We start from the raw sequence: 24,935 nt of genomic DNA on the forward strand, positions 1-24,935 counted from the left end.
ATAGGGAGAGAGGGGGAGAGAGAGGAGATAGGAGAGAGGGGAGAGAGAGAGATAGGAGAGAGGGGGAGAGAGAGGAGAGAGGAGAGAGGGGGAGAGAGAGAGAGAGGAGAGAGGGGGAGAGAGAGGAGATAGGAGAGAGGGGGAGAGAGAGGAGATAGGAGAGATAGGAGAGAGGGGGAGAGAGAGGAGATAGGAGAGAGGGGAGAGAGGGAGATAGGAGAGAGGGGAGAGAGAGGAGATAGGAGAGTGGAGAGAGGTGGAGAGAGGAGATAGGAGAGAGGAGAGAGGTGGAGAGAGGAGATAGGAGAGAGGAGAGAGGGGGGAAGAGAGGAGAGGAGGGGAGAGAGGGGGAGAGAGAGGAGAGAAGAGGAGAGGGGGGGGAGAGAGAGAGAGAGAGAGAGAGAGAGAGGGGGGGAGGGAGAGAGGGGGGAGGGGGGAGGGGGGAGAGAGGGATAGGAGAGAGAGAGGAGATAGGAGAGAGAGAGAGAGAGAGAGAGAGAGAGAGAGAAAAAGATGGATGGAACATACTTTACCCAGCCAAATCACAAGAGAAAGACTCTGGGTCTACGATGAGGGATTGTTCCTACCGGAGTGCTTTCTGGAGTCGATGCATGCAGTCAGGAGCGAGCATGTGGCTTTTCCGCGATTGTAGGAATCTCTGGACATGAGGCAAGAGGACATTGCTGGGTGGGAAGAGGCCCGTACACAGCCAGAGCAGCTCCCAGCCTTTCTCCTCACTATACCTAACGGAAAAAAACAACGGACCCATCAGTGAGTCACAAATAGCAGCTAAACTGGGGACAAAATATCAGCAGCAACTTGGGAAGGGAAGGGGCGGGACTCAGGTCAGGTCAGGTCAGGTCAGGTCATGCAGCAACTGACCTGGTCACAAGATGTATTTACACATAGCCGCGTCAATAACCAGGTCAATATTGCCCTTTTAAGAGCGGCGATGGAAATTAATGCAGTCAATAGTTGAAAGAAAAGCCTACAGTCAACAGCTCGGAGGTAAAATCAGGGCAATTTTAACCCCCAAAGTCAGGGTGGATTTGGGTTGGGTGGGAATTAAAACATTTTGAACCTGCTCCAAACCTGACCAATTTAATGGGGCTTCGCGACCAAGATTCTAACTCTGTTCCAGCTTCAATACGGACCTGCCGGGTTTCCCAGGCCTCGGGAAACCCGGCAGCTGAGGAGGGGGAGGGGGGAAAGGGGAAAGACGACTGGTGGATGGAACATCAAGTGCCTTTCCAACACGATTTGTGGGTCAGGAGGAGCAGGAGTGCTGCCCCCCACCCCCCTTGCCCACCAAGCTACCGTTAACCTCCCCGGCAAACGGACACCCCATCCCCTCCAAACTACTTCTCCGACCCACAATCTCTCTGGACACTCCACTCCACGAAAAATGGTCAGCAATTCCTGCCATTCGATTCAGCAGCACAGAGGGAAATGTGTTATCAGGATTTCCTGACTGCTAATCTTTCTTCCACCCGTGCTCCCCCCAGCTCACCTCACTCCTCCCCTGCCAAAGTCTTTATCTCCAAAGATGATCCCGGGGTCAATCCCCGCGCTCTGCCCAGATAGGTTTCATTCTCGGTGCAGGTTGGGTAGCTAACATGGGTTGCAATGTCCCATGTGGTTGCAAAAAGTGAGCAGTGTCCCCACCACGCGCCCCACTGTAAGTGTTGATGTCCTCCGAGCCAGACTCGTCAATCCAATCACCAACTATCTTCGCATATAAATTACTCTAGAGAATCTCCCTCTTCCATTTATTTTCTCTCCTATTCCTGACCTTTAAAGCCCTGTAGCAGTCACTGCACTCCTGCATCAAGTACATAAGCAGCGTGTACACTGACCCCTTAGCTACACACTGAGCCAAAGTTGTCCCACTGACCAACTCTCAACTGCATCACAAAACTCTGCCATCAAAGGCCAACAACATCCTCATCGAAGCACTGACCACACTCGACCAGCTCCGCTGAGCAGGCCACATAGTCCGCATGCCCAACACGAGACTCCCAAAGCAAGCGCTCTACACGGAACTCCTACACGGCAAGCGAGCCCCAGGTGAGCAGAGGAACCATTTCAAGGACACCCTCAAAGCCTCCTTGATAAAGTGCAACATCCCCACCGACACCTGGGAGTCCCTGGCCAAAGGCCGCCCTAAGTGGAGGAAGAGCATCCGGGAGGGCGCTGAGCACCTCGAGTCTCGTCGCCGAGAGCATGCAGAAATCAAACGCAGGCAGCGGAAGGAGCGTGCGGCAAACCAGACTCCCCACCCACCCTTTCCTTCAACCACTGTCTGTCCCACCTGTGACAGAGACTGTAATTCCCGTATTGGACTGTTCAGTCACCTGAGAACTCACTTTTAGAGTGGAAGCAAGTCTTCCTCGATTTTGGGGAATTGCTTATGATGATGATGAACAAAACACTCAGTAATGGTGACCATGAAACTACCGGATTGTCGTAAAAACCCATCTGGTTCACTAATGTCCTTTAGGGAGGGAAATCTGCTGTCCTTACCCAGTCTGGCCGACATGTGACTCCGGGCGCACAGCGATGTTGTTGACTATTAACTGCCCTCTGAAAATGCGGCTCACCACCTCCTTCGAGGGCAATTAGGGATGGGCAATAAATGCGAGTCTTGCCAGCGACACCCACATCCCGTGAGCAAATAAAAGTAACCGCTGGGTCAATGTCCTGGAGTTCCCTCCCTACCATCATGGGAACTCCATCACCACAAGGACTACAGCGCTTCAGAGAGCGAGCGAGAGAGCGAGCGAGCGAGCGAGCGAGAGAACAATCTCGGGAGGGGGAGGTTGTGAAACAACGACTTAACACCCATAATTGTGTACACAGAATTCAGGAACAGAAGTAACTTCAAGTCCCTCTGAGTGGCTGGTTTCAAGAAGGAGTAGACCAAAGCATCATCATCATAGGCAGTCCCTCGGAATCGAGGAAGACTTGCTTCCACTCGAAAAGTGAGTTCTCAGGTGACTGAAAAGTCCAATATGGGAATTATAGTCTCTGTCACGGGTGGGACAGACAGTGGTTGAAGGAAAGGGTGGGTGGGGAGTCTGGTTTACCGCACGCTCCTTCCGCTGCCTGCGCTTGCTTTCTGCATGCTCTCGGCGACGAGACTCGAGGTGCTCAGCGCTCTCCCGGATGTTCTTCCTCCACTTAGGGCGGTCTTTGGCCAGGGACTCTCAGGTGTGGGTGGGGATGTTGCATTTTTATCAAGGAGGCTTTGAGGGTGTCCTTGAAACGTTTCCTCTGCCCACCCGAGTCTCGCTTGCTGTGTAGAAGTTCCAAGTAGAGCGCTTGCTTTGGGAGTCTTGTGTGAGGCATGCAGACAATGTGGTCCGGCCAACGGATGCCCTAATCGTGACCATCTTTAAAAAAGGAGACAAGTTCGATTGCGGTAACTACAGAGGAATCTCCGTTGTTAGCCACTGGGAAAGTCATCGCTAGAATCCTCCTCAACCGTCTTCTCCCTATGGCTGAGGAGCTCCTCTCGGAGTCACAATGCGGATTCCGTCTGCTACGGGATACAACGAACATGATCTTCACGGCATGACAACTGCAAGAGAAATGCAGGAACAGACCAACCCTTGTACATGGTTTTCTTTGACGTCACAAAGGCCTTTGACACCAAAGCATATACAGATGTTGTCTACCCTTGCCTCTTGACTAGAGATGGTGCACAAGACCCAACGAGGAAGACAAAAATACAACTAAAAGATGGACTTTCACCCAAGGATGCAGTAAACACAAGAGCCCGACTTCAAATATGTTATCCTCAGTTTGATCAACGCATTTCACTTCAATTTACAAAACGAAAATGCACAAATCCAGCATTTTTGCAGCATAGGAACATTAGAAGCTGTTCAGCTACTCAGATCTGCTCCGTCATTCAATTAACAGCACAGTCCCTGAATCAGGAGAGCTTTGAAAGTTTATGACTCGTGCATCTACAATCCCCTCACCGACTTCTTTAATACCCTGGGGTGGAAACCATCAGGTGCTGGAGATTTAGCAACCGTAATTATTGTCCCCATTGCCATTTTGTAACTTCTACTGAATCCAATAAGTTCCTCTCCTTGATTTATTTCCGGTTTCCCTCCCACCACGGGTATTTTATCCTCTTCCTCTACTCTGAAAACAGACACAAAGCACTCATTTAATAACTCTGTCATTGCTGACTTTCTATCACAGCATCACCTGCGCCGGTCTTTAAAGGACTCGCATCTTCCTCAGCCACTCTCCTAATCTTACTATACACAGAATTACATGGGATATACGGCACAGAAACAGGCCATTTGGCCCAACCAGTCCACGCCGGCGTTTATGCTCCACTCGAGCCTCCTCCGATCTTTCCCCATCTAAATCTATTAGCATAACCTTCTATTTCCTTCTCCCTCATATGCTTGTCTAATCCACCCCTTCGAGGCACCTGTACTATTCGCTTCAACCTCTCCCTGTGGCAGCGAGTTCCACATTCTCGCCGCTCTCTGGGTAAAGAAGTTTCTTCTGAATTCCCTATTGGATTTCTTGGTGACCATCTTACATTGATGGCCTTCAGTTTTGCTCTTCTCCCACAAGTGGAAATAAAAACACTCTCTCTGGGCTAGACATTCAAATCATTTGCGCTCCACTTCCTTCCGGGGGAGGTGACCCGCATTTCTCGCGTGGGGGGGGGGCTAGGAAGGGGGGGGCGGGGCTTCCGCGCCTGCCGCCAAGTCTCGCGCCTCCAGAGTGTCACTGCCCCCAAATGGGGCAATACTCAATTTTTCCCCCCGTCTGTATCTGCTCGATCAAAACCTTTCTTAAGTTTAAAATCCGCTATCAGGTCACCCCTCAATCTTCTCTTTTCAAGAGAAGAGACCCAGCGTGTTCATCCTTTCCTGATGGGTCATCACCTCTCGGTTCTGTAAATCTTTTTTTGCACCCTCTCCATTGCCTCTACATCCTTTTTTTATAATATGGCGATCAGAGCCGTTCACAGTACTCCAAGTGCGGTCTAACCAAATCCAATATATTTAAATAAACTTTTATTATTAAGGGTCAAAATTGGTTATGGCCATTTTTGAGGCGGTGTCACCGCCGGAGTGCCGATTTTACCGCCGAGTGTTAGGTGCAGGCTCAAATTGCGAAATTCAGTTTTAGCTCCAAAAGATGAGAGCGCAGCGCTAAAAAGTGACGTTGCACACTCGTCCTCAACACCAACGGGGCGGAAGTTCAGGAGGCCGACTGAATTCCTGACGGGAGGCTGCCGTCCTGCTGGATGAAAAACGGGAGGGGAAAAAAAAAAAAAGGACTTAAACTTCTCCGATCCACACACACACACACACACACTTCCCCACTCTTAAAACTAATGAAAACATGCAGAAATAAATGAAGAGACAAACCTATCTTCATTTCTGGGTGGTTCCGCCCGAGAATCACTCTTTAACCACCACTTTTTTTTTTCAGGCTGTACGGCAGCCGTACAAAGCAAATATCGCGATAGAGGCGCTGCATGCTGGATGACGTCACCACGCAGGTGGCGTTAGCCAGCACAGCTTTGCCTCTTGGCGCCTCTGTCAAAGAGCCGACTCAATTTAAGCCGGGGCGGGAACGCTGCTTAGTGACGTAGGCGTTTGCCGCCCACGGTAACGAGCGGTGTCCACAACCGAATTTCGACCCTTTAGTCTTTACGCAACTCAAGGCAGTTCTCATTTCACCAAAAAGCAGCCGATTGGACGATGAGACTTACTTGACGTGGTTATCGGTGAGCTGCTTAAGGACCTGGCAATAAATCTCGTCCTTCATCGGCTCCCCCTTCAAGGAACCTTCGAATATCTGGTCGGTCAGTTCGTTCACGGTCCGCATTCGCTTGGAGGGGTAGTCTCCCATGTACTTCATGACAGGTGCTGGCTGGGAGTCAAGGCAAGGTGGAACTTGGATTTATATAGCGCCTTCGGACAGGCAGAGTCAGCATGGAGTTATGACAGGGAAGTCATGTTTGACAAATTTGCTGGAGTTCTTTGAGGATGTAACAAACAGGGTGGATAAAGGGGAACCAGTGGATATGGTGTATTTGGACTTCAAGGTATTTGACAAGGTGCCACATAAAAGGTTACTGCACAAGATAAAAGTTCACGGGGTTGGGGTAATATATTAGCATGGATAGAGGATTGGCTAATGAACAGAGAGTCGGGATAAATGGTTCATTCTCTGGTTGGCAATCAGTAACCAGTGGGGTGCCGCAGGGATCAGTGCTGGGACCCCAACTATTTACAATCTATATTAACGACTTGGATGAAGGGACTGAGTGTAACGTAGCCAAGTTTGCTGATGATACAAAGATGGGAGGAAAAGCAATGTGTGAGGAGGACACACAAAATCTGCAAAAGGACATAGACAGGCTAAGTGAGTGGGCAAAAATTTGGCAGATGGAGTATATGTTGGAAAGTTGGCAGAAAAAAAATCAAAGAGCAAGTTATTATTTAAATGGAGAAAGATTGCAAAGTGCTGCAGTACAGCGGGACCTGGGGGTACTTGTGCATGAAACACAAAATGATAGTATGCAGGTACAGCAAGTGATCAGGAAGGTCAATGGAATCTTGGCCTTTATTGCAAAGGGGATGGAGTATAAAAGCAGGGAAGTCTTGCTACTGTTATACAGGGTATTGGTGAGGTCACACCTGGAGTACTGCATGTAGTTTTGGTTTCCATATTTACAAAAGGATATACTTGCTTTGGAGGCAGTTCAGAGAAGGTTCACTAGGTTGATTCCAGAGATGAGGGGGTTGACTTATGAGGAAAGGTTGGGCCTCTAGTCACTGGAATTCAGAAGAATGAGAGGTGATCTTATCGAAACGTATAAGATTATGAGGGGGCTTGACAAGGTGGATGCAGTGAGGATGTTTCCATTGATAGAAGTCAAAGGCATAATCTTAGAATAAGGGGCCGCCCATTTAAAACTGAGATGAGGAGAAATTTCTTCCTAGGGTTGTGGATCTGTGGAATTCACTGTCACAGAGAGCTGTGGAAGCTGGGACATTGAATAAATTTAAGGCAGAAATAGACAGAAATAACAAGGGAATAAGGGGTTATGGAGAGCAGACAGGGAAGTGGACCTGAGTCTATGATCGGATCAGCCATGATCGTATTAAATGGCGGAGCAGGCTTAAGGGGCCGAATGGCCTACTCCTGTTCCTATTTCTTATGTTCTTGCACAACCTCGGGACATCACAAAACAGCTTTACAGCCATTGAAGCCGCTTTGGAGTGTAGTCACTGTTGCAACGTGGGAAACGCAGCAGTCAATTTGGACACAGCAAGCTCCCACAAACAGCAATGTGATAATGACCAGATAATCTGTTTTTAACTATGTTGGTTGAGGGATAAATATTGGGCCAGGGCACCGGGCCCCGGTTTAACGCCTCATCCAAAAGACGGCACCTCCGACAGTGCGGTGCTCTCTCAGCACTGCACTGGAGCATCAGCCTAGATTTATGTGCGGGACTTGAACCCACAACCTCTGACTCAGAGGTGAGGGTGCTACCCACTGAGCCACTGCCTACAAACAAACAGTCAACAAGCATCATGGTGGGAGTTACCGAGAAGCAGAAAACTGGGTCATAGTTCCACTCTGCTCATAAGTAAATCAACTGGATGACCAAACACTGGTTTGTCATGAATTTCCATCTAGATAGTATCTAATCGCTTCACTCGGATGTCCCAAAGTGCTTCACGAGATCATTGTTACGTAGTCATTATCTCTAGAGAAGATAAGTTCACAGGAGCAGGAGGAGGCTATTCAGCCCCTCAAGCCTGCTCCGCCATTCAATTAGATCATGGCTGATCTGTAGCTGAACTCCATTTACCCACCTTTGCTCCAGAACCCTCGCTATCCTTGTCCTGTGAGTAGACTAGGCCTATATTTGCTGGAGTTTAGCAGAATGAGGTGTGATCTCATTGAAACATACAAAATTCTTACAGGGCTTGACAGGGTAGATGCAGGGAGGGTGTTTCCCCCTGGCTGGGGAGTCTAGCACCAGGGGGTCACAGTCTCAGGATAAGGGGTCAGCCATTTAGGACTGAGATGAGGAGGAATTTCTTCACTCAGAGGGTGGGTGAATCTTTGGCATTCTCCACCCCAGAGGGCCGTGAAGGCTCAGTCTTTGAGTATATTCAAGACAGGCGATCGATAGATTTTTGGATATTAAGGGAATCAAGGGATATGGGGACAGTGCAGGAAAGTGGAGTTGAGGTCGAAGATCAGCCATGATCTCATTGAATGGCGGAGCAGGCTCGAGGGGCCGAATGGCCTACTCCTGCTCCTAGTTCTTATGTCATGTTCTAATAAAAATCTATCTATCTCAGTTTTGAAAGCTCCAATTGTCCCAGCACCCACAGCCCTTTGGGGAGAGAATCCCAGGTTTTTACTGCCCTTTGTGTGAATAAGTGATTCCTGAATCTCTCTTAAATGGCCTAGGCCTAATTTTAAGATCATGCCCCCATCATTCTGGATTCCCTCACCAGTGTAAATAGTTTCTGCGTATCTAACCCATCGAATCCTTTTAACATTCCGATCAGATCACCTCCTTTATCTTTTAAACTCAAGGGAATATATGCCAAGTTTATGCAATAATTTAACCCTCTAAACTCCAGTATCTCGCTGGTGAATTTGTGCTTCACCCCCTCAAAGGCCAATTGCTCCTTCCTGAGGCGCAGTGCCCAAAACTCCAGATGGGATCTGACCGATATTACAAATACAATCGTCATCTCTTGGGGTTTGGACCAGTTTAAAATACAAGCCATCTCTCCCACCTGGTTCCTGTGGCAATTGCCTCAAATCTGTGTCCTCTGATTACCGCCAATGGAAAGAGTTTCTCCGTCTACTTTAGCAAAACAGCTCAGAATTTTAAATGTCTCTATTTAACCTCCTTTTAATCTTCTCTACTCCAAGGAGAAAAATCCCAACTTCTCCAGTCTCCACACATATCTGAAGTCCCTCATCCCTGGAATAAGAAGCAAACCAACAGCGTTCACTGTCATTACCCTTTTGAAACTGACCGCAACTTCCAGTTTTAGCACAAATCCTGAGGTTGTGGTATATCATTCACACTGGCTGACACTGGCTGTCATGTGACCACCCCGTCGCCCTGCCCCCCCCCCACCAAACCCATAGCTGGTAATCAGCAAAATTTATGAAACTGACAAACTTGGGCTTTTCTACAGTAATATCGCGGTTAAATATCCCATTACATGTTAGATCCTTTTGGATTCAGTGTAACTGGGGTTTTAAACAGCGTATTGACTGCTAAACAAAGGTTGTGGCCCTGAAAAAATGATTTTAATTTTGTAAAGGATCAAATGTTTCCATTTTAATATAAATTAAAATTAAGAAACAGTAATTTTTTTTTAAAAGTTTGTACATTTTTATTTCCTTTTCCCAATACGAGCGCCCCAATCTTTGTTTTGCTCTCTAACATTTTTTTTTAAAAAGTTAGACTAAATGGAGCTTACTCATTTTCTTGGCCGGTGAGAATTCTGCATTGTGATTGGTCGCTTAGACAGCTTGTACTATGGAGTTCCCACTAAACTGCGCCGATTTCAACTGAACGTCGGTAAAGATGGAACCTTACGCCACGGAGATCGCGAGAACTGTGTGGGAAGCTTACTTCGGGGCCAGAGGCGATCGTCTTTGCTTCGCTGCTGACTGCAAATTACGGGCCAAACCTTTTCTTTTGTACTGGGTCAGTATTTCGTAGAATCATAGAAGGTTAACAGCACAGAAGGCGGCCATTCGGCCCGTCGAGCCCGTGCCGGCTCTCTGCAGGAACACCTCACAGCTAGTCCCACTCCCCCCGCCCTTTCCCCGTAGCCGTGAAAATTTATTTCCTTCAGATACTTCCCTTTTGAAAGCCACGATTGAGTCTGCCTCCAGCGCACTCTCAGGCAGCGCATTCCAGATCCTAACCACTCGCTGCGTAAAAAAAAGTTTTCCCTCAGGTTGAGTTTGGTTCGTTTGCCAATCACCTTGAATTGGTGTCCTCTAATTCTCAACCCTTCCCCCAATGGGAACAGTTTCTCTCTCTATCTGCTCGGTCTAGACCCCATCATGATTTTGAACACCTCTATCAAATCTCTTCTCAGCCTTCTCTGCTCTAAGGAGAACAAGCCCAGCATCTCCAGTCTATCCCATTCCCTGGTAGGTAAATGCAAAAAGGATATCGATAAACACCAGGCAGGATTCTTGAGACAGCTCCTCATTGGTCAACAGCTTCTTCAGTAGAGGCTGTTTGATTGGCTCCCGAGTACAAGACCACATTTTGTCTTTCCCACGATTCTTTGTGATCATCACCCGGCTCAAGGTGTGTTTTGGAGGTGGTCTAGAATGTAAGAAAAGTATCAGGAACATTTATTACGAAGCTCTAATTAAACAGTGCCATGGAATGGCGCCAGTGTCTTTCTCTCTCACCCCCTCCCTCTACCCCCAGACCTTGCCCACGTTATCAGATAAGATGACCTACCGGAAGTAGTCATACGAGAACTCTTCCAGCGTGTAAGGCTTGACCTTCTCCTCCAAATCTGTTATGGAAAGTTGGGATGTCTTGATAGCTTCTTGTCTCTGACCTGGCGTCATGGTAACCAAGCACTGGAAGACAAGTAAAGAAGAATTTACTTGCTGGGATTCTTTTTAAGGGAAGATTTGAACGAGGTGTTCAAAATTTATGAAGGGCTTTGACAGAGTAAGTAAGGAGAAACGGGCAGGAAAGTGACTGAGGCCAAGATCAGATCAGCCATGATCTTATGAAATGGCGGAGCAGGCTCGAGTGGCCATATGGCCTGCTCCTCTTTCTTACGTTCTTATGTTCAAGAAGGTGGCCCAGTTCTTAAACTGTTTCCAATGGCAGGAGGGTCGGTAACCAAAGGACACACATTTAAGATCATTGCAAAAGAACAAGAGGGAAGACAAGGAGTGTCATGTATCTTACATTATTATATATAACTGTATCCTAACGTGCTATACATGACTGTAATAAGATATGACCTGTAACCACCAGCATACCTTACCACCAGGGGTGCACTTGCAAGAGACAGGTATATAAGGACAGGTCTCAGGCAAGTGCAGCATTCCAGAGCTGTGAAATAAAGGTGCAGGTCTAGAGTGACCTTGACTTCACGACATGTCTCGTGTAAATCTGTACTGAGGGGACAGGACTTTACAAGGAGCATTTTGTTTTATGTAGTGAGTTATGATGATCTGAAACGCACTGCCTGAAGAGGGTGTTGGAAGCAGATTCAATAATAACGTTTAAAAGGGAATTGGATGTATAATTAAAAAGGAATAATTTGCAAGGCAGTGGGGAAAGAGTAAGGGAGTGGGGCTAATCGGGCAGCTCTTTCATAGAAGCAGCACAGCACGATGGGCCGAATGGCCACCTACTGGGCTGCAAGATTCTACGATTCAGATGGCTCAGGAACAGTTCCAGCCATGATTTTCAAACCAGTTTCTCTCATCTTAGCCAGGGCAGCAAATGAAAAAGACTTGCATTTGTACAGCAGGTGACACGACAACTGGACGGCCCAAGCAAGGCGCTTTACTGCCAAGGAAATATTTTTGAAGCGTAGTAACCGTGGGGCACTACAATTGGATCACAGAAAATATGCGGCAGAGAAACAGGCCATTTGGCCCAACCAGATTTACAACCCTCAGAGAAGAAATTCCTCCTCATTTCAGTTTTAAATAGGTGGCCCCTTATTCTGAGACTATGTCCCCTAGTTTTAGTTTCCCCGATGAGTGGAAATATCCTCTCTGCATCCATTGTCGAGCCCCCTCATTATCATATGTGTTTCAATAAGATCACCTCTCATTCTTCTGAATGCCAATATAGGACCAACCTACTCAACCTATCTTCATAAATCAACCCCCTCATCTCCAGAATCAACCTAGTGAACCTTCTGAACAGCCGCCAATGCAAGTATATCCTTCCCTAAATACGGAGATCAAAACTGTACGCAGTACTCCAGGTGTGGCCTCACCAATACCCTGTACAGTTGTAGCAGGACTTCTCTGCTTTTATACTCCATCCCCCTTGCAATAAAGGCCAACATTCCATTTGCCTTCCAGATTACTTGCTGTACCTGCATAATAACTTTTTGTGTTTCATGCACAAGAACCCCCAGGTTCCTCTGTACTGCAGTACTTGGCAATTTTTCTCCATTTAAATTATAATTTGCTTTTCTATTTTTTCTGTCAAAGTGGATAACCTCACATTTTCCCACATTATACTCCATCTACCAAATTTTTGCCCACTCACTTAACCTGTCTATATCCCTTTGCAGATTTTTTGTGTCCTCCTCACAATTTGCTTTCCCACCCATCTTTGTATCATCAGCAAACTTGGCTACATTACACTCGGTCCCTTCCTCCAAGTCATTAATATATAAATAGTTGAGGACCCAGCACCGATCCCTGCGGCACCCCACGAGTCACTGTTTGCCAACCGGAAAATGACCCATTTATCCCAACTCTCTGTTTTCTGTTAGTTAGCCAGTCCTCTATCCGTGCTAATATATTACCCCCAATCTCGTGAACTTTTATCTTGTGCAGTGACCTTTTATGTGGCACCTTCTGGAAATCCAAATACATCACATCCACTGGTTCCCCCTTATCCACCCTGCTCGTTACATCCTCAAAGAACTCCAACAAATTTATCAAAAATGATTTCCCTTTCATAAAACCATGCTGACTCTGCTTGATTGAATTATTCTTTTCCAAATGTCCCACTACTGCTTCCTTAATAATAGACTCCAGCACTTTTCTAATGACAGATGTTAGGCTAACTGGTCTATAGTTTCCTGCTTTCTGTCTGCCTCCATTTTTTTTTTTTAAAATAGGGGTGTTACATTTGCAGTTTTCCAATCCACTGGGACCTCCCCAGAATCCAGGGAATTGTGGTAGATTACAATCTATGCATCCACTATCTCTGCAGCCACTTCTTTTAAGACCCTAGGATGTAAGCCATCAAGTCCAGGGGACTTGTCCACCTTTAGTCCCATTATTTTACCGAGTACTACTTCTTTGGTGATAATAATTGTATTAAGTTCCTCCCTCCCTATAGCCCCTTGATTATCCACTATTGGGATGTTTTTAGTGTCTTCTACCGTGAATACCGATACAAAATATTTGTTCAAAGTCTCTGCCATTTCCCTGTTCCCCATTATTAATTCCTCCAGGGGATTAGGATTATACATCCGAATGCTCTTGGACACTAGGCATGAGAGAGCCTGGGCCATGAACATCAATTGGCTATTCAGCTGTGGTGGAATCACAGCCAAGTCCCAACCCTGTTCTCAACCCGATGTCCACACAGATGCTTTTTTTCTTACCAGCAGTTGTTGCTGGATAGTGATTGGGAGTGGGTATCCCAGTGGTAGCCTCCCTCCCCCACCACCCCCGGGTCAGAGGGGAGACTGACCCTGGAGTCTTGCAGATCTGTACCACACCATACACCGTGCAGTAGTTCTGTGAGCTCCTCCTGGTCACAGCTTGCAGCAGATTTACCCATTGATGATCCAAGTTTATCCCATATATAAAAAAAAATATATTTATTTATAAATAAAAAAATTTATATAAAAAAACAATATATAAAAATACATATACATAAGTATAATAAAAAATATATGAAAATATATATTTAAAAAATATTTAAAAAACACAAATATCTATATAAATATATATATGTGCGCAAATATATATATTTTTACACATAAATATCTATGTAAATATCCTCTTAAATATATACACACACACACACACACACACAAATCAACTGTAGAAATCCAAGTTGTTAGCTCATCTCAATCATGCTCGAGTCACAGGTTATGGATTCAAGCCCCGCTCCAGAACTCAGCACCGAAGCTGGACTCAAAGGCCAGTGCCGTGCTGTGTTAAGTCTCAGGCATTACACCAAGGCGGTCTGTGACTGTGTCTGTGGATGTTAACAGATGCCGCGGCACTATTTGATGAAAGCAGGAGCGCTCCAGGAGCCGGCGCGCCGACCTGCGAGGAAACACCGTCGGTAACCATCGCAGGAGGCGGCCCGGGTCGTACTAGGAGGGCGATGGAATCGAGGAGGGCGACTGGATCGATGTCACTGTAGTCCAGGTTGCTAATTGGAGCGTGGACAAGACCAGCGGCACGGTCACGACACAAGGGAAGGAGCAGCAGCGGGATCGAGGCCCCGGGGAGCGGCGATCGGGGCCTGGGTGGGGGGGGGCGAGAGAGGTCGGGGCCTGGGGGGGGGGGGGGGGAAGAGAAGTCGGGGCCCGGAGCAGGTGCAGCACCGGCCAGCAGGAGGCCGTGAGGCCCACACTGTGTCCTATGAATCCCAGTGACAGTAGGAGCAGAGCTTGGTCTCCAGTCGTCTTGGATCCCCTGCCACTGGACCAGACCTTGCTCTGTCAAGCCCGTGTGGTGTCTGGTGTGTTAAAACAACTCACGCACAAGGCTTCTTCCGCCCTTCAGAATGAAGTTCGGGACCTGGAACATCAGGTCCCTCATGGAAACAATCGAGAAATCATGTTTTAGTGTGGAAGCAGGTCATCCTCGACCCCGAGGGACTGCCTAATAATATACCTTATAATATTTAGAGCAGCGAGGTCTCCCCAGTGTCCTGGCCAACAATCCTCCCTCGATCAACACCACCAAAAATAGGCCAAGGGTCATGCAACATATGTGCCATGTTTGGATCTTGCTGTGTGCACAATAGTTGCCACATTTGCTGCATAACCGATCACACTTCAAAAGTAAAGTGGAGCACTTTGGGATGTCCAGGGGATCCGATAAGCCTCTATATGGTACAGTAGCACAATGGTTATGTTACGGGACGAGTAATCCAGACGCCTGGACTAATGAGCCAGAGACTCAAGTTCACATCCCACCCCGGCAGCTGAGGAATTTACTTTCTGTTTAATTTTAAAAAGCGAGCATCAGTAATGGTGACCATCCTACTGGATTGTTGGAAATATCCAACTGGTTCACTCATTTTCTCCAGAGAAGGAAATCTGCCTATTTGTGACTCCAGACCCACAGCAATGTGGTTGACTCTTAACTGCCCTCTGAAATGGCCACTCTCTGGACCAAACCGCTGCGATTAAGTCACTGTGGGCGGCCCCGACCTGCGTGAGAACACCAGCGGCAGGTTGGGGCCATAAAAGGAGTGGCGAGCAGCCTGGAAGCAGCATAGCGGCCTGCCACTCCAGGTGGGTGACGGCAGTGAAGAGTGATGTCATCAAGGTCCAGGTTGGTGATTGGAGCGTGGGCAGGTACAGCAGGAGCGGCGAAGTCGGGGCGAAGGAGCGGCGAGAGATTGTAGAAGGACGGGATCGGGGCCAGGGGCCCAGGGGCAGCACGGACCAGCCCACACTGCGATGTGTGCGCGCACTAGGTCTGTGCAGCAGAGCAGGTCTCCAGTTGTCTTGGGTAATCCTTGCCACTGGACCAAGACCTAGCTCTGTCAAGCCCGTGTGGTGGCTGGTGTGCAACGGCCACTCCACGTTAAAAAACTCCACGCACAGGCATCTTCCACCCTTCAGGATGTAATTCATGTCCTTCATAAGGCGTTCGACAAGGTCCCACACAAGAGATTGATGTGCAAAGTTAGAGCACATGGGATTGGGGGTAGTGTGCTGACATGGATTGAGAACTGGTTGTCAGACAGGAAGCAAAGAGTAGGAGTAAATGGGTACTTTTCAGAATGGCAGGCAGTGACTAGTGGGGTACCGCAAGGTTCTGTGCTGGGGCCCCAGCTGTTTACACTGTACATTAATGATTTAGATGAGGGGATTAAATGTAGTATCTCCAAATTTGCGGATGACACTAAGTTGGGTGGCAGTGTGAGCTGCGAGGAGGATGCTGTGAGGCTGCAGAGCGACTTGGATAGGTTAGGTGAGTGGGCAAATGCATGGCAGATGAAGTATAATGTGGATAAATGTGAGGTTATCCACTTTGGTGGTAAAAACAGAGAGACAGACTATTATCTGAATGGTGACAGATTAGGAAAAGGGGAGGTGCAAAGAGACCTGGGTGTCATGGTACATCAGTCATTGAAGGTTGGCATGCAGGTGCAGCAGGCGGTTAAGAAAGCAAATGGCATGTTGGCCTTCATAGCAAGGGGATTTGAGTACAGGGGCAGGGAGGTGTTGCTACAGTTGTACAGGGCATTGGTGAGGCCACACCTGGAGTATTGTGTACAGTTTTGGTCTCCTAACCTGAGGAAGGACATTCTTGCTATTGAGGGAGTGCAGCGAAGGTTCACCAGACTGATTCCCGGGATGGCGGGACTGACCTATCAAGAAAGACTGGATCAACTGGGCTTGTATTCACTGGAGTTCAGAAGAATAAGAGGGGACCTCATAGAAACATTTAAAATTCTGACGGGGTTAGACAGGTTGGATGCAGGAAGAATGTTCCCAATGTTGGGGAAGTCCAGAACCAGAGGTCACAGTCTAAGGATAAGGGGTAAGCCATTTAGGACCGAGATGTGGAGGAACTTCTTCACCCAGAGAGTGGTGAACCTGTGGAATTCTCTACCACAGAAAATTGTTGAGGCCAATTCACTAAATATATTCAAAAAGGAGTTAGATGAGGTCCTTACTACTAGGGGGATCAAGGGGTATGGCGAGAAAGCAGGAATGGGGTACTGAAGTTGAATGTTCAGCCATGAACTCATTGAATGGCGGTGCAGGCTAGAAGGGCCGAATGGCCTACTCCTGCACCTATTTTCTATGTTTCTATAGAAACACCTGTGAACTCATCCTTTTTGTTAAGTATACAATAAACATTCAAACTGAGTACTATTTAACTAAACAAGGTACGACCTTGCCTGTGCTTTATTTAGTCCCAAAGTGTCTGACTCACAAAATGGCTGGCCTTTTATACCAGAACAGCACCGTGTGCGTGCTGCTCAGTAGCCTCCAACAATGTCGCCATCTGGTGGCTACAAACAGCATGTACATGCATGACACTTTTTTGGCGTGGAAGTAAATCATCTTCGTTTGGAGAGACTGCCGATGAGGTGGGAGCACCTTCACCACTGGACTGCAGCGGCTCACCCCCATCTTGTCCAGGGCAATTAGGGATGGGCAATAAATGCTGGCCTTGCCAGCAATGCCCAAGTCCCAGGAACGAATAAATTAGAAAATAAATTACTTAAGTGCAAGTCCAACCTTTTTTATGTGTCAATAGCTAACACATTAGTACCGCAAAAACAATTTACCACAATCTCAGCTGCCGGCTTGGTGACTGTAGGCATGACGTAGACACAATCGGTCGGGAAGTCGCCCTTTTGCTTGGTCCTTTCGTTTATCCCGTGACCCCAGCCACAGTTCATCACCTGCTCCCCGGTGTCGTGATCCAGAACGATCAGGTCCCCCTTCATGAAGCTGAGAAACGTCAAGTCATCGCCAACTGCGCAAAAAACAGACCAGTCAGTATTCCCACCATAATAGGATTGGGCAGAGTCTACACAGATTTATGAAAGGGAAATCACGTTTGACAAATCTTAGAGTTTTTTGAGGTTGTAACTAGCAGAATAGATAAGGGGGAACCAGTGGACATGATGTATTTGGATTTTCAGAAGGCATTCGATAAGGTGCCACACAAGAGGTTATTAAACAAAATTAGGGTTCTTGGGATTGGGGGTAATATGCTAGCATGGATTGAGGATTGGTTAACGGACCGAAAACAGAGAGTAGGAATAAACGGGCCATTTTTGGGTTTGCAGGCTGTAACTAGTGGGGTACCGCAAGAATCAGTGCTTGGTCCCCAGCTATTCACAATCTAGATCAATGATTTAGATGAGGGGACCAAATGTAATAGATCCAAGTTTGATGATACAAAGCTGGGTGGAAATGTAAGTTGTGAGGAGGATGCAAAGAGACTTCAAGGGGATAGAGACAGGCTAAGTGAGTGGGCAAGAACATGGCAAATGGAATATAATGTGGAGAAATGGGAAGTTATCCACTTTGGTAGGAAAAATAGAAAAGCAGAGTATTTTTTAAATGGTGAAAGATTGGGAAATGTTGGTGTTCAGAGGGACCTGGGTGTTCTTGTACACTAATCACTGAAAGTTAACATTCAGGTGCAGCAAATAATTAAGAAAGCAAATGGTATGTTGGCCTTTATTACAAGAGGATTTGAGTATAAGAGTAAAGATGTCTTCCTGCAATTATATAGGGCCTTGGCGAGACCACACCTGAAGTATTGTGTACAGTTTTGGTCTCCTTACCTAAGGAAGGAGATATTTGCCATTGAGGGAGTGCAACAAAGGTTCACCAGACTGATTCCTGGGATGGGGAGATTGTCCTATGAGGAGAGATTGAGCATTCTCTGGAGTTCAGAAGAATGAGAGGTGATCTCATTAAAACATACAAAATTCTTAAAGCTTGACAGGGTAGATGCAGGAAGGCTGTTTCCCTGGGCTGGGGAGTCTAGAACCAGGAGTCTCAGTCTCAGAATAAGGGGTCGGTCATTTAGGACTGAGATGAGGAGAAATTTCTTCACTCAGAGGGTGGTGAATCTTTGGAATTCTTTACCCCAGAGGGCTATGGAGGTTGAACCTTTGAGTATATTCAAGACTGAGATCGATACATTTTTTTACTGGTGCCCCTCCCCTATCCCCCCATTTACTGCATGTACTTGATATGGCAGTGTCAATACAACAAAAACAAATTACTTGCTGTCTCTGCATACTAACTTTTTGCGTTTCATGCACAAGGACCACCAGGTATTCATGTAGGCTACGTTAAACGCACTACCCTCATTGACCCTCCTGGTTACCTTCTCAAAAAGTTCAATCAAGTTAGTCAGACACAACCTTCCCTTAACAAATTTGTGCTGGGGATAGGGGAGGGGCTCCAGTAAATGGGGGGCTAGGGGAGGGGCACCAGTAAATGGGGGGCTAGGGGAACCAGCCCACACTGTGATATGTGTGCACACTAGGTCCGTGCAGCAGAGCTGGTCTCCAGTCGTCCTGGTTAACCCTTGCCACTGGATAAAGGCCTAGCTCTGTCAAGTCCGTGTGGTGGCTGATGTGCAACGGTCACCCCACGTTTAAACAATCCACGCACAGGCATCTTCCACCCCCTCAATTGCAGTTCATTGAAACATCTGTGAACTCATGTGGAAGCAAGTCATCCTCATTCGCCTATGATGATGATGATGATGGAGATATTTTAGATTTTTAGGGAATCATAGGATATGGGGACAGTGCAGGAAAGTGGAGTTGAGGTAGACAATCAGCCATGATCTTATTGAATGGTGGAGCAGGCTCGAGGGGCCTAATGGCCAACTCCTGCTCCCAATTCCTATGTTCACCCCAAGCGGAGATCAGAGGACTCAGCCTCCAATTTGGGAATGCCATCCAACAGGAAGGTTCTTAAGCAAAGTTACCGCCCTGAGCCATCCTCACATTGGGAAAGTTGCTGAAGCTGGGGGGGGGGGTGTGGGTTCAATTGAAAGTTTCAAAACTGAGATCGATGGATTTTTCTTGTTCGGCAAGGGATATGGAAACAAGGCGGGTAAATAGAGTTGAGAGAGAGATCAGCCACAATCTAATCAAATGGCACCGCAGGCTCGAGGGGCTGAATGGCCCATTCCGGTTACCGGACCAGTAATCCAGAAGCCTGGACACGAGTTCAAATCCCACCACGGCAGCTGGGGGAATTTAAATTCCGTTAATTAAATAAATCAGGAATCAAGCGCTAGTATCGGTAACGGTGACCATAAAACCCCGGATTGTTGTGACAGATTGATTGCCACCATAATGGCGATGCAGCACGGGGTCAAACACTTGTAGTGTCTACACTACAGCAGACAGGCACCAATGAGATAAAACGCTGCAGCAAGAGTGACTTGCATGTGACATCGAATCCCAAGGAGAGCGCTCCTTGGGAAAGGAGGTAGGACAGAAGGAGCATGCGTGTGTGCATGAACTAGGCCCAGACGCAGCATGGATTCATGAAAGGGAAATCATGTGTAACTAACTTACTGGAGTTCTATTAGGATATAACGAGCATGGTGGATAGAGGTGTACCGATGGATGTGGTGTATTTAGATTTCCAAAAGGCATTCGATAAGGTGCCACACTAAAAGTTACTGCAGAAGATAAAGGTATGCGGAGTCAGAGGAAATGTATTAGCATGGATAGAAAATTGGCTGGCGAACAGAAAGCAGAGAGTCGGGATAAATGGGTCCTTTTCGGGTTGGAAATCGGTGGTTAGTGGTGTGCCACAGGGATCAGTGCTGGGACCACAACTGTTTACAATATACATAGATGACCTAGAGGAGGGGACAGAGTGTAGTGCAACAAAATTTGCAGATGACACTAAGATTAGTGGGAAAGCAGGTTGTGTAGAGGGCTGAGAGAGGCTGCAAGGAGATTTGGATAGGTTAAGCGAATGGGTTAAGGTTTGGCAGATGGAATACAATGTCGGAAAGTGTGAGGTCATCCACCTTGGGAAAAAAAAACAGTAAAAAGGAATATTATTTGAATGGGGAGAAATTACAACATGCTGTGGTGCAGAGGGACCTGGGGGTCCTTGTGCATGAATCACAAAAAGTTAGTTTGCAGGTGCAGCAAGTAAACAGGAAGGCAAATGGAATGTTGGCCTTCATTGCGAAAGGGATGGAGTACAAAAGCAGGGAGGTCCTGCTACAACTGTATAAGGTATTGGTAAGGCCGCACCTGGAGTACAGCATGCAGTTTTGGTCACCTTACTTAAGGAAGGATATACTAGCTTTGGAAGAGGTACAGAGACGATTCACTAGGCTGATTCGAGAAATGAGGGGGTTACCTTATGATGATAGATTGAGTAGACTGGGTCTTTACTCGTTGGAGTTCAGAAGGATGAGGGGTGATCTTATAGAAACATTTAAAATCATGAAAGGGATAGACAAGATAGAGGCAGAGAGGTTGTTTCCATTGGTGGGGGAGACTAGAACTAGGGGGCACAGCCTCAAAATACGGAGGAGCCAATTTAAAACCGAGTTGAGAAGGAATTTCTTCTCCCAGAGGGTTGTGAATCTGTGGAATTCTCTGCCCAAGGAAGCAGTTGAGGCTAGCTCATTGAATGTTTTCAAGTCAAAGATAGATAGATTTTTAAGCAATAAGGGAATTAAGGGTTACGGGGAGAGGGCGGGTAAGTGGAGCTGAGTCCACGACCAGATCAGCCATGATCTTGTTGAATGGCGGAACAGGCTCGAGGGGCTAGATGGCCTACTCCTGTTCCTAATTCTTATGTTGTTATGTTCTTATGTTCAGACAGCAGAACTGGTCTCCAGTCGTCTTGGTTAACCCTTGCCACTGGACCAAGACCTAGCTCTATTAAGCCCGTGTGCTGGCTGGTGTGCAATGGCCACCCCACGTTAAAAGAATTCATGCACAGGCATCTTCCACACTTTAAGTGTCCCACTTGTGACAGAGATTGTAATTCCCACATTGGACTCTTCAGTCACCTGAGAACTCATTTTTAGTGTTGAAGCAAGTCTTCCTCGACTCTGAGGGACTGCCTCGAAGAAGGAAGAAGGATTGTTGTAAAAACCCATTTGGTTCACTAATGTCCTTTAGGGAAGGAAATCTGTCGCCTTTACCCGGTCTGGCCTATATGTGACTCCAGACCCACAGCAATGTGGTTCACTCTTAACTTGCTCTCTAAAATGGCCCAGCGAACCACTCAGTTTTACCAAACTGCTACGAAGGAAAAGAGCTCTACGGAACTACCTTTACCACACGGACTGCAACGGTTCAAGGCGGTGGCTCACCACCACCTTCTCAAAGAGCGATTAGGGATGGGCAATAAATGCCGGCCTTGCCAGCGACGCCCACATCCCATAAAACAAAAACAAAAAAATTCCTGTTCCTTCGTGCTTATGTCCCGAAAGCAATTCCCCTGGAGGCGACGGTAAAGCAGGGCAGGGCGCAACACATGCAGGTACAGCAAGTAATCAGGAAGGCAAATGGAATGTTGGCCTTTATTGCAAGGGGGATAGAGAAGTCCTGCTACAACTGTACAGGGTATTGGTGAGGCCACACCTGGAGTACTGCGTACAGTTTTGGTCGTATATAAGGAAGGATATACTTGCATTAGAGGCTGTTCAGAGAAGGTTCACTAGGTTGATTCCCCCGAGGTGGGGGTTGACTTATGAAGATAGGTTGAGCCTATACTCATTGGAGTTCAGAAGAGAGGTGATCTTATTGAAACATAAGATAATTAGGGGGCTCGACAAGGTGGATGCAGAAAGGCTGTTTCCACTCATAGGGGAAACTAAAACAAAGGAACATAGTCTTAGAATAAGGGGCTGCCCATTTAAAACTGAGATGAGGAGGAATTTCTTCTCTGAAGGTTGTAAATCTATGGAATTCTCTGCTCCAGGGAGCTGTGGAGGCGGAGTCATTGAATATATTTAAGGCGGAGATAGACAGATTTTTGAGCGATAAGGGAATAAAGGGTTATGGGGAGCGGGCAGGGAAGTGGAGCTGAGTCCATGATCAGATCAGCCGTGATCTTATTAAATGGCGGAGCAGGCTCGAGGGGCTAAATGGCCTACTCCTGCTCCTATTTCTTATGTTCTTATGTGAAGACCAGAGGGTTCCACAATCCACTTTCACACCTTGGTGAACAATTTGAAAAAGTCACTGGATGAAACCTGTTTGGCCAACTGACCTCTGAATCAGGTAGACACTTGGTGGAAAGTATGTGTGGGGGAGGGGAAGGGGGTGCATGGATCGTTATATTTTCCTCGCATTTAGTTTTGTCCTTATAATAAAAACATAAGAAATAGGAACAGGAGTAGGCCCATACGGCCCCTCGAGCCTGCTCCGCCATTCAATAAGATCATGACTGATCTGATCATGGACTCAGCTCCACTTCCCTGCCCGCTCCCCATAACCCCTTATTCCCTTATCGTTTAAGAAACTGTCTTAAATTTATTCAATGTCCCAGCATTCACAGCTCTTTGAGGCAGTGAATTCCACAGATTTACAACCCTCAGAGAAGAAATTTCTCCTCTTCTCAGTTTTAAATGGGCGGCCCTTATTCTAAGATCATGCTCTCTAGTTCTAGTCTCCCCCATCAGTGGAAACATCCTCTCTGCATCCACCTTGTCAAGCCCCCTCATAATCTTATACGTTTTGATAAGATCACCTCTCATTCTTCTGAATTCCAATGAGTAGAGGCCCAACCTCCTCAACCTTTCCTCATAAGTCAACCCCCTCATCTCCAGAATCAACCTAGTGAACCTTCTCTGAACTGCCTCCAAAGCAAGTATATCCTTGCGTAAATATGGAAACCAAAACTGCACGCAGTATTCCAGGTGTGGCCTCACCAATACCTTATATAGCTGTAGCAACACTTCCCTGCTTTTATACTCCATCCCCTTTGCAATGAAGGTCAAGATTCCATTGGTCTTCCTGATCACTTGCTGTACCTGCATATGAATCTTTTGTGTTTCATGCGCAAGTACCCCCAGGTCCCACTGTACTGCGGCACTTTGCAATCTTTCTCCATTTAAATAATAACTTGCTCTTTGATCTTTTCTGCTAAAGTGCATGACCTCACACTTTCCAACATTATACTCCATCTGCCAAATTTTTGCCCACTCACTTAGCCTGTCTATGTCCTTCGTAGATCTTCTACACCTTAGACTCGGAGCATCACTGGAGTTAGAAGAGGAAAAGTACCGTTGCTTTGATAGACTTGTCGAGGACGACAATTAAAGTAAAGGCATTCTAGGACCAACGGCAGAATTTTCACGAGCGTGGGGATGGAGAGGCGTGGAAAGCGAACATGTCTTGATGTCAAGTGACACAAAAAAAAGTCCCCCCATTCATAAACCATTTCCTGGCCCAGGTTCAAGTGCAGGAGGACATTCAGGGAGTTTACAACACCCTATGAACCCCTGGATTACTGACAACAAAAAACAACAGTCACGAACCCCCTCCCCGCCCACAATGTTACTTCCTGCTCATGGTCACTCACCGGGGTTGGGGTTATCTTGCAGAGCGACAACGAACTTTGACCTATTCCTCAGCCCCTCCAGAAAAGTCACCACCAGGTCCCGGATGTCCTCAGCATTGTTAGAGGTGAAGGTGTATTCGTCGCCTTTGATGGTCGCCAGTGTGAAACTCTGTCCTTGCAGTTTGCCTCCCCTGGAATCCAAAACAGAGACCACCCTTCAGCAGGGACACCACTTTAATATTTTATTGTACCCCCCCCCCCCCCCCCCCCCACTCCTCCTCCTCTAGACAGATCTTTGAGTGATAAGGGAGTCAAAGGTTATGGGGAGCGGGCAGGAAAGTGGAGCCGAGTCCAGGATCAGATCAGCCATGACCTTATTGAATGGCGGAGCAGGCTCGAGGGGCCGAATGGCCGACTCCTGCTCCTATTCCTTCCGTTCCTTCTCGCTCCTCATCCTTTAATAGGACAGGCCTACGAATTTGTGCCTACCTCAAAGACGCTTTTGTTTTTCTCTGCTCTTCTCCTGAATGTACGGTCTCTGGTTTTAATTTGGTGACGGCAAGGGGCGGGTTTAACAAGTCCGCAGGTATCCCGAACCTCACCTGAAATCATCATTATTGATACGGCTCCGGTTGAACACCAACAAGGAAGGGTATCGCCGGCAAGACCACCCGTGTTCTCGGACAATACCCCACAGGCGCACTTCCAACACGGTGGGGATTAAGTCGATTAAGGTGTCAACCGTGGCTCAATAGGTAGCAGCCTCACTCCCTACACCTCTCTCTCTCTATCTACCGTTAAGATGCTCCTTAAAACCCAACTCTTCAACCAAGCTTTTGGTTATCTGTCCTAATGTCTCCTTTTGCAGCTCAGTGACAAATTTTGTGTTGTGTATGTATATACCCTGTACACTCAATGTCC

The 24,935-nt window shown here is 47.2% G+C and overlaps 1 protein-coding gene across 1 annotated transcript in view; it reads right to left on the minus strand.

Annotated features, from left to right (window-relative positions):
• Positions 1–24,935, minus strand: part of myo7aa (myosin VIIAa) — a 253,612-nt gene that overhangs the window by 47,465 nt on the left and 181,212 nt on the right. The window contains exons 35-40 of the mRNA XM_070892552.1: positions 24,036–24,205; positions 17,276–17,466; positions 10,523–10,647; positions 10,224–10,381; positions 5,756–5,909; positions 588–743 (exon numbers count right to left, since the gene is read on the minus strand). Of these exons, the coding sequence (XP_070748653.1) occupies positions 588–743; positions 5,756–5,909; positions 10,224–10,381; positions 10,523–10,647; positions 17,276–17,466; positions 24,036–24,205 (954 nt within the window). The remainder of the gene's footprint in view (positions 1–587; positions 744–5,755; positions 5,910–10,223; positions 10,382–10,522; positions 10,648–17,275; positions 17,467–24,035; positions 24,206–24,935) is intronic.

The sequence above is a fragment of the Pristiophorus japonicus genome, chromosome 10 (assembly GCF_044704955.1).
Source record: "Pristiophorus japonicus isolate sPriJap1 chromosome 10, sPriJap1.hap1, whole genome shotgun sequence".
NCBI lineage: Eukaryota > Metazoa > Chordata > Chondrichthyes > Pristiophoridae > Pristiophorus > Pristiophorus japonicus.